At 37.0% G+C, this 9,940-nt stretch overlaps 1 protein-coding gene across 1 annotated transcript; it reads right to left on the reverse strand.

The window, feature by feature from the left end:
• Positions 1-204: 204 nt before the first annotated feature.
• zw10 (zw10 kinetochore protein) lies at positions 205-8,834 on the reverse strand. Its single transcript, XM_005813804.3, has 16 exons — positions 8,640-8,834; positions 7,946-8,080; positions 7,767-7,868; positions 7,608-7,685; positions 6,685-6,844; positions 6,370-6,522; positions 5,675-5,872; positions 5,447-5,583; positions 5,187-5,369; positions 4,064-4,287; positions 3,906-3,977; positions 3,655-3,824; positions 2,661-2,791; positions 2,226-2,357; positions 1,361-1,563; positions 205-544 (listed from the first exon to the last, which is right to left on the reverse strand). Exons 1-16 carry the CDS (start codon positions 8,742-8,744, stop codon positions 424-426), a joined length of 2,304 nt encoding a protein of 767 aa, XP_005813861.1. The 5' UTR covers positions 8,745-8,834; the 3' UTR covers positions 205-423.
• Positions 8,835-9,940: the final 1,106 nt, after the last annotated feature.

The raw sequence follows: 9,940 nt of genomic DNA on the forward strand, positions 1-9,940 counted from the left end.
GCTGTAATCAAAGCTAAAGGCAGTCCAACAAAACATTAGAGAGTGTGACCATTTTTTGGTGGTGACTTTTTTTTTGGCCAGGCAGTGTATTTTGTCTGATCACATTATTAAGAAAAGTAGGCAGAACAAAACATTTTCTTTCAAGGTCCAAAACTGGGTTGTTTCTCATTCTCATTTATGAGGAAAACAGAGTACAAGGTCAAGTTGAAAAGAAGTACAGTATTTGGGTTTATTTAAATACATTACAGAAGAATTCAGTTTCATGTCATTTGCAAGAAATTGACCACTTCATGGATGATCTGTTAATCTTTCATGTAGGTGAAGGTTTTACATGAAACAATGAGTAAAAGTAAGGTCAGATTTACCACTCAGCAAAAAGGTCCAAAACAGTCTGCTTGGTGCTTTTGTTGTTTTTCCATTAGTCTATTTGATCTTGGCTAAAGCAACAGCTCTCCTCTCAGTGTTCTGAAAGAGAGCTCGGACCAGACTCTTCACCTCCGAACTGGAGAACTCTACAGCCAGTGGACCCTTTCCATCAGTCCATCTGAGGAGAAGAATCCCAGAAAGAAGAGTCAAAATTGGAGGGGAAAAAAAGGGTTTTTGTGAGTTTACTTTCCATAAGAAACACCACTGGAAAGATTGTAATGATAAACAATAAACCAATTAATCACATGATAAATTAAAATGAGCTTGAGTATTTACTTTTAGACAACAATCATTAGAAAGATGCTTGTCTTCAATATCGTTAAAAAGCCGCTATTTTGAAGAATGCTCCAAACATTTGACTCTCAGTAGGAAGCAGATAGTTTGCACTACTTGTCACTTTTGCCTGTTTCCCATGTCTAAGGGGACATTTTTAAAACTAATTTTGGTTACAGAGATTTCATAATCCATTTTAATTATTGGGGTGTTTTGTTTATTTTGAATATTTAAAATGTTTTCCAGTTCCTGAGTTAGATGGTCTTTAAAAATTAAGGTTTTTGATCTCCAACAGAATGCATTATTATTATGCCTTCATTATTGTAATAGTTAAAAATGATCTCAAATGACAATATCATTTGTCACAATAATTTCACGGATAATTTATTGTCCAGTTACAGTATATTTGTTATTGTGACAGGCCAAAACATTGGGTCAATTAATTTAATTTTTACACAATTTATACAACCTTATAATTACTTTAATCCCAACTAAGTAGAAAAAAAGTGTTTTAATGTTTGAACTCACTTAATATTAAATAAATTCTTTAAATATTTTAAGATCGTCCTTATCAATACCTATTTAAAAAAAAGATCAAAGCCTCAGCTTGTGCTTTCAGAAAGAATTCTCTTTGTACTGTCACGACTTTAGCGGTTCTAACCTGTCAACGATCTCTTGCAGGTTGGCTCGTAGCACAATGACGAGCTCCTTGAAAGCGCTCCACTTCTTCACGTAGAGTGGCACCTGCTCCTGATACTTCTTATTTTTGTTCTCCTCAGCCAGGGGAATGAAAACCAGCGGGCCTTCCTCAATGATGGTCTGGCATAGGGTATGGAGGTGCTCTCCATCCTCAGAGGAAATGTCCTGCACATAAAACCAATTAGTTCTATATGCTAGATGGAGAAAATGTCCTTTCCCTTACTTATCTAGACCTGGAAATCAAATTCCAATCGTTTTCCTCATTGTATTGGAATATTAAATGTACTCAATATGTGGGTAAGTTTGTCATAAAGTGTCTTAAGATCTTATGAAAGCATGTATTTTTGAGTTTTTCTTTTATACATTTAATAAAAGAAATAGACTTGGGTGTCAATTTTCTAAATGAGGTTACACTAAAAATGTAATAAAAACATATTACAATGAAGACTTGAGCAGAAGGCCATTACAATACAGAAAACACAGTAAACTTTTACTTAAAGGTTTTTTCTTTTTCTTGTTTTAAAGTAAATTCCATAGCAAAATGTAATAAACTAAGTACAATCATAGGAAGAAAATTGTGAGCATTTTTCTAAGCTACTTATTTAACTCCATATATTTTATATAGTTTATGAAAAGGAATCTTGCTTTCTTAAAATTCAACAAATCCTTTTGGTCTGAAGCTGACTAATCTTAGCAATATTTGGTTCACCGTAAATTAAGAACAACATACAGTAATTTAAATTAACTTTTAACCCACCTTTAGTACATCACATGTCAACAACACATAAATGTAAACAGCATAAAAAACACACACAAAAAAAGCAAACCTCAAGCATCATGATTTTAGTAATAATTTCTGTGATGGCCGTGTTGAGCAGGTTGCCCATGGCTTTACAATAGATGCTGACAGGAAGCACGTCCTGCCACACAGTTCCCAGCTGCTTCAGCTGATGAATCACCTGCACATACACAAATACATCAGCAATTAGTGAGAAACCGTGTATGAATGAAAAAACATTACATAATAAAATAGCATTTTTTTTCCACGTATCAGGAGTACATTTATTGTGTACAAGAGCTTGAAGTTTATTCATAAAATATAAATATATAAAACTGTTCCTGTACGACATAGACGGACACCGACAGTAAGCCAAGACAATGCCTTATTTACATTATCACATCCCCACATAAACCTGCTGCAAAATGAAACAATAAAATCTCACTAGACACGCTGAACTGTTACAGGTCTCTCTCTCTCTCACCTGTCTTACTGCTTTGCTAGCTGCAGTGTAGTTGTCCTCATCGTCCAGGTTGCAGAAGTTGTGGGCCGTGGACAGTCTCTCAAGGAGTTCAGCTCTCTGGACGTTCAGCTGGGCCAAAAAGCACTGAGCACCTAACAAACAGAGGACAGTCTGAAGCTTGTGCAGATCTAAATGTGTGTGGTTCCACAAATATACAAATAAACTTTCAGGACGTTTTTAATGGCAAGATTTTTTACGTGTTTTCTAGAAAGTTAGAAAACCGAAGCCATCTTCTTGACAAGCTGGCAAAATGTTTAGATATCTCTGCATTAAACACCAACTCATTATAAAGACTTTTTAAGACCATTATGAATTAAATGTAAGACTATGGATGCTCCGAACAGGAATTTTGTTGCCGATTCCGAAACCGATCATCCATGAGGCTGATCTCTGCCGATCACCGATCATTGGTGATCGCCTGGAATGGCTGTTAATTTTTCGCTTTAGGTATAAATGATACTATATTATCTGGCAAAATGGAAAAATTATCTGGCAATAAATTCACCTAATTTAGACATAATAGACATATTTTAATACATATCTAAAATCTTTTTCTTTAATTTACATGCTGCAGCTTTAAGCAGACGTTCGGTGTGAGAGTTCAATGTCTGGTGGAGAAGGAGGGAAAGGACATTTTCTCCAGTCTTAATATTCTATCCAGATGTCTAAAAGTTGTATTCTCCATCTGTGAAATATTACTACCAGTGGCGCATAGTGGCGGTCCAAGAGCGAGAGCAGAACCAGCGTCTTACACCGCTAGTTCAAAGACTTGAATTGTTTTACAGGTTATTTGTTTAGCTTTCTGATCATCATGCTCTAGGACCATCATGCTCTTCCGGGTGAGCATGATGTGCACCGCTTTGCCTCCTTTTTCATGGAAATCGGCCAAATATGATCTGTGGCCGATCAATCGGCACACCTCTAATGTCTATATTTTTCTTAACTGCTGGCTCACCCAGTTTTCTGAACCCAGGCACCATGTCAACAAAAGTCGCAACGCCCTCGCTGAGGGGCTGTGGCAGGTGGGCTCGAAAATGGTGCCCCAGTGTGAGCAGGTGGTGTGCCAAGTACATGCAGTTGTTGTGCTGGACAGCAGCAAGGTGGGGAAACTTGAGTAGGTTCTCCCTAAAAAAAGTAAAATTACAAACATTCATCTCTCCAGAGACAGTACTTGGTTTATGCGACCTGGAACGGAAGCATTCTTACTTGTGGTACGTCGGCACAACATCATAGAAAAGCTGGAAAATGTTCCTCACTGTGAAGAAGAGCTGCAAGGCGCTGAAAAACAGAGAGACATATTAGCTGGGTTTTTCTCCCAAGAGGAGGCCGGCTGCATTTAAACAGTAAAAGTCTCTGAAACTTACCACTGAGTGGAGCTTCCTACAGCTTCACACAGCGTGTTGACAGCCAGCTCCATCAGCTGTTGCACAGACTCACTGATGCGACAGACTGGCAGGCGCAGACTGCAGGCAGACAACTGCTTGGAGTTCTCCATCGACACCTCTTCCTTCACCACCTCCTGCTTCACTTTCACCTCTGAACCGGGAGGAGGGAGTTTGGGCAGCCGCAGTTTCGACTCAGGGCTGATCTAATGGAGGAGAAAAGAATTGAAGCTACTGAGAGAAACAGACTACAGGAACTTGACAGCGGGGAAACAATGTGAGGATGCTGCTGAAAGATTCCTACATATTTTTAAATCAAGATTCAATTCTAGTCCAGGCGGAACTGTGCCACATTGCTTGATTCACTTTTAATGCTTTCGTAACATTTTTTTCCCTCTTCCATCTTGTTGTTATTGTCTTTTTCATCATCTGTACTTGTAAACTTAATCATTAAAAATAAGTATGAGAATTAGGACTGCAACGAATGATTATTTTAGGAGTTGATTATTCTGATGATTAATCAAATAAAATAATTGGCAGATTTTACAAATTTTCCATAAAACCTTAAACATTTTTATTCAATATTAGGACTATATTAAAATATGCAAATAAACAATTCAATTTCATTTGAGCTAAGAAAACAAACTTTCTTTTGCCTAATATGCAATACAACATTCCTTTAGTGATTTTAAACCAGATCAAGCTAAAACTTCCACTTGAGGAGTTTTGTGTAAAACATATTTACATATAACGGTGTTTTATCTTAAATTCTAAATGTATATATTTCTTTGTACAGTTTAGGTTTAATTGCTGCTCTGAATGCACTGTTCAGCATATTGCTTCTTTTTGAATCTGTTTAGTCCAGTTAGTAAACAATTAATTGATTGCTAAATTAGTTTAAAATCTGATAAAGTGCATTTTTCCCATAATTAAGAGTTGATTATTTACTCTTACTCATTAAGAATTGCTTTCCACAATCAAGGAATAAGAGTTGATTATAATTAACTCTTATAATTGAGTCCTTAGCATCTACAGCACTATATTCATACATTATAAACCTCCATTTCCTGTGCAGACCTGACCTTGACTGTTGATGGAAACGTACTTTAACCGTGTTGTGCATCTTGGAGGTCATGAACTTGCGCGCCGCTACGATGACGTCCCTGCACTTCTTGCTGGCAAAGTGGCAGTTGACATCTCTGGCGTATTTGAACAGATCTGTGGAATTGAGCTGCAGATATTCCATATTCTTCAGAGTCTCCTCGAATGCTTCCGTCTCTTTAATCACCTTGGACACAGAAAATGTGATTCAGTCAAAAGCATGATTCAATAAAGAGGCAGAGTTAAAGTGTTTTGGGTACGTACAATGTTGTATCTTTCAAGCTCGCTGCTGTTGGTGGGTATAGAGTACACAAGACAGTCATGGATGATGCACTTTGATGTTTCCTCCCAAACCAACTCTCCAAGGATAGCAGAGAGCTTTTTATCTCCAATGGAAACATCTTTATGGAAAAAAAACAAAACAGCAATTTGATTTTAACCTAAGACTATGTCAAGATAAAAAATATAATATCATTATATGCCTTTTTCTACCCAGCAGGTGCATGTGTAGGGTCTTTAACAAGAGCAGTAGTTTCTTGTAGACTTGAGAAGGAGTGGATCGCTCCTTGTTCTCCTCCTCTAAACACTCCAGGCCCAAAATGGTTCCCTCACCATGTTGCTCGGATACAATAAGCTCAAGGGATGCATACATAACCAGCGGCTTCAGCATGTTCTTCAACAGAACCTGACCTGAAAAGAAAAAAGCTTGAATGTGCAGCACAAAAACAAAATAAAAAGATTTCATCAGCATAGCTTCTAGTCAAAGTTCCAAACTTGAACATTTGCAGCTGTTGAGCAACTACTTTATTGGAAAATAACTAAAGTCAAAACAGACAAGTAGAAAGAAGGATGGACAGATGGAAGAATAAAAGGATGTATGGAGAAAATAAGACCGAAAAAGGCAAACAGATAGAGGTACATGTTTGGACAAGCTGCGTCCTATTTTGTTGTCCATTCCCACTCTTGGCTGGTGGTCAAGAGCTGAAGAAAACAATTTCAAACTCCACAAGTGGCTCCCGGGACACACTTTGGACATAGCTGGTTTAAACATATATGTCTAGACAGGAGGATCAGGGAATACATGCATTCCCTGTATTGAGTTGCATTTTTACATTCTTTTCCTTTTTCCAAGCTTATGCAAACCTGTGGAAATATACAGAAAACTCTAAAATGTTGCTTGTTCTTACTGAAGAGTTTGATCTTGTTCTGAAGGTCTCCCTGGATCGCTAGAGCTTGCAGGACAGAGCACAGCAGAGGGGTTGGCTTCTGCTCAAGATCTTTACTGTAGGCTTCACTCAGCACCAGCTCTACCTTATGGAAGGTCTTCGGACCTGCAGATTCTAAAGAAAAACTTTCAACCATCACTACTACAGCTACACAGATAGTCAAAGAGGTATATTTGAAACTGCACACAACAGTTTGGGTAAATATTGGAAATATTTAAACAGAGAGAATTTCTTAGCTCTTCTCCACTAGACCGCCTCCAACTAAAAATGTCTCACCCTTTGTGGACGGTACTCTCCAGATGATGAGGCGCTTCCACTCGTCTCCCAGGTGGTAAATTAAATTCTCCCTCTGCACTGTCAGCTCAGAGCTCAGGGAACTAAGCAGAGGAACCTGGGATGTTTTCCAATCCTTCAGTGAATCCACGTTTTTCCACGCCTGTACAGGAAGATGATCCATATACATGAATGTTTTATTTAGTTAAAAAAAAATGTATGATCGGCAGCTGTAATTTCAATATTCACATGGATACTCAACCAGGTTTTTCCCTTTTGTAAATTCATTTTAATTAATAATGTTAGTTGTAATAGTTAGTTGAAAGCTGAAGTACCTCTGACTTTGATTTTTTTTCAATAAATGAAGCAGTGAGATATTAATTTAAATATTATCAAAAGCTTAACGATTTAACATAATTAGTGATTAAGCTTTTAACGTTAGGCATTTATTGCCTGAAAAGTTAACACACATAAAGAGAAATACGGCTTCATAAAGTCTGTGCACAACACAGAACAGAAAAACCCAGCAAACAATGTGTGACTTTAATCAACTTGCACTTAGCTGTCAGATTATCAACTAGGAATTCAAAAACCAAAGTAATGGTGTGGCAAGCAGAAATAAGGGATGTCCTTTCAAAGTAATTTAATAATAAAAAGAGCTGAATGTGAAAACTTTGGAATTTGTATTTTGTAGAAGATGGGAGAGTCTGGAACAGCTTAAATTTCTTTTTTCTTTAGAAAAATGTAAAAAAGAAAGAAAAAAAATCAAGAAATTTAGCTAATAATTCAGCTAATTTTATAAAATATTTTGAAGCTGAATTAAAGAATATTTTATTTTTCATAATCCTGCAAAACAAATCATGCCTACAGGTTGAGCAATTGCATCACCATCTAAGAATTTAATCTATAAGGAAAGAAGATCTTACTTTTTCCAGATGGGTGGCAGCATCGACATACTTTTTCTCCTGTAGTGTTTTGTTGAAGTCTTCCATCGCACTGTGAAACTGAATCACAAAAAAATAATAGTAGTAAAATGAATCAAAGGCTGCAACATCCAGCAGAAAAGCTCAACAAATACCATGTACCTCTTTTAAATGTTCAAGCATTTTTATGATCATAGTGTTCTTCTCCAGCTGCTGCTTCAGCTTAATGTATTCATTCACTGCCACATGGATGTTCTGCTGCACCTAAATCCACACAAGAAAAAGCTTAATAGTCACAATGCTGCAAGTAGAGTGTCACTTGGACTAAATTTTATCTATACCTCAAATTCAATGCAGGTTTTAAGAGTTTCCATTTCTTTAGAGACCATATCAACCTGCTGCATCAGGTCCTCTGATGCTTGAAGGTTTGGGAGAAATTCACTGTACTTTTTGTTTATCATGTCGCACACTTCCTCCTGCATTAGAACACAGAGAAATTTGATGAAGAGGACTTTAGTGAATCAGCAGTCATATAACAGAAATACAAAGTTGAATGTAGCCTCCATCCATGTTGGTGAATGTTGTCATTCACTCTACAAATTTGGTCTTTCAGGAAGAAAGACACGAAACTACGGTAGTTTATATGATCAGAGCATCTGTAAAACCTCAATTGTCTCTTCAGCAAATACTTGCATTATATTTTCAGAAATGGATTTGTTTAAATGTAAAAATATAGTAAAACTAATGAAATAGTGAGAAGTGCAACATTTTTGCAGCAAGGCTGAAAAACCTGCATTCAAGGACACCCAAACAGACAATTAACAAACTGTTTTATACCTTTTATAACATCATGGCAGTCCTATAGATGTACTGAATTCTGTTAAATAACTCTATGACTACTTTCTGAGAGATTAATGTTACTTTAAATCTGTCAACGGAGCTCAGCTAACAGCTAGGTGTTCACATCTAATCAAAGTTCAAACTTTATTTCACACTAATGTTAGCAGCGGCTAAAGCTAGTCAGAAAAAAACTACCTTGGTATCTTCCACCTTCCGGGACATCCTGCTTATTTTGCTGGCTAGGTCCTCTTTCTCCAGCTTCCCGGAGCTGGCGAGCACCTCGGTAACAAACGAAGCCATACTGCAGACTAATGTTATAATGTTTGAACAACACGACGACACATCCGCAGTAACAGTCCACCCGCGCTAAGTACAACCCGCCTCCGCTACTTCTTCTGTGGTGGAGGTTGGGGGTGAACTACTGCCCCCTACTGGACAAAGTATGCTGATATGCTCATCATTGGCATAAATGTCACTAAAGTTGGGCTTTTTGTAATGCCTTTGAACTGTTTTTTGTCAAAGATTAAATGATTACACAACCAACTACAAATATATTTTAAAAGAAGAGTTGGGTGCGTAAATATAAATTTTTTGCAAATCCTAATTCATGGGGGGGCAAATTATATAAGTTCATATAGGCGCACCAACATTTTTATAGCCACGAACAAGCTTCAGGCAAAATTCTGCTTAAAATATAGTTTGGCTCTTTCTTTTTATCAGAAATTGCAGAGCTAAATTGTCGTGGTTGATTTTATGACACAGACATGGCAAGGTAGTTCATACATTTTAATGAGTTTGATGCTGAAGCCTTTTCAGAAGTCTAATTTCAGTCTGCTTCCAAAACCAAGTCTGAACTTCAAGGTCCATAGCTGCAAGTGGCTCTTTACCTTACTTGATTAAGGAATTAAGGGAAATATTGTCCTGTTTTGTTGTTGTTGTTGGTATTTGTTTTATTTGTTTATTTTGTGCCCTCACCATAAAAGACTGGTCCCATCATAATATTGTTCTAGAAAATCCAGCATTGTTATTGTGATTTTGTTGGAACAACCATTTTCAAGTTTCAACTTGGTAGTTGTTGAGTTGAGGATTAGATGTAAAAGATTTGAAAGTATGGTTCTTGTTCTATTCAGTTTTTCCACTGCAGCAGTACCACTGGCAGTGACACACCTGCCACCATCATGCTTGGCAGTAACTAAAGTGGTCAGTGTTCTTTACAATATTGTTCTTGGTCTGGGCATATGTAGAATTTACTGCAGCTATGGGGCTTCAATGGGATGGGGCTTCAATATATCCACTCAGGGAGAACTCACATTTCACAAGCATCTTATTTAATTCAGTTTGAAGCTTGTCCTGATGTGATATTTTTGCTTAATTGTATTTTTAATTGTGCAGTATATCATTGTGAATAAATGTTTTGTTCAAAATCTTCTGTGTTTACATCTTTTTTTTTCATATTCTTGGAAATAGTGGATAAATAAAATTTGATTTCCTTAACC

The sequence above is a fragment of the Xiphophorus maculatus genome, chromosome 11 (assembly GCF_002775205.1).
Source record: "Xiphophorus maculatus strain JP 163 A chromosome 11, X_maculatus-5.0-male, whole genome shotgun sequence".
Taxonomy (NCBI): domain Eukaryota; kingdom Metazoa; phylum Chordata; class Actinopteri; order Cyprinodontiformes; family Poeciliidae; genus Xiphophorus; species Xiphophorus maculatus.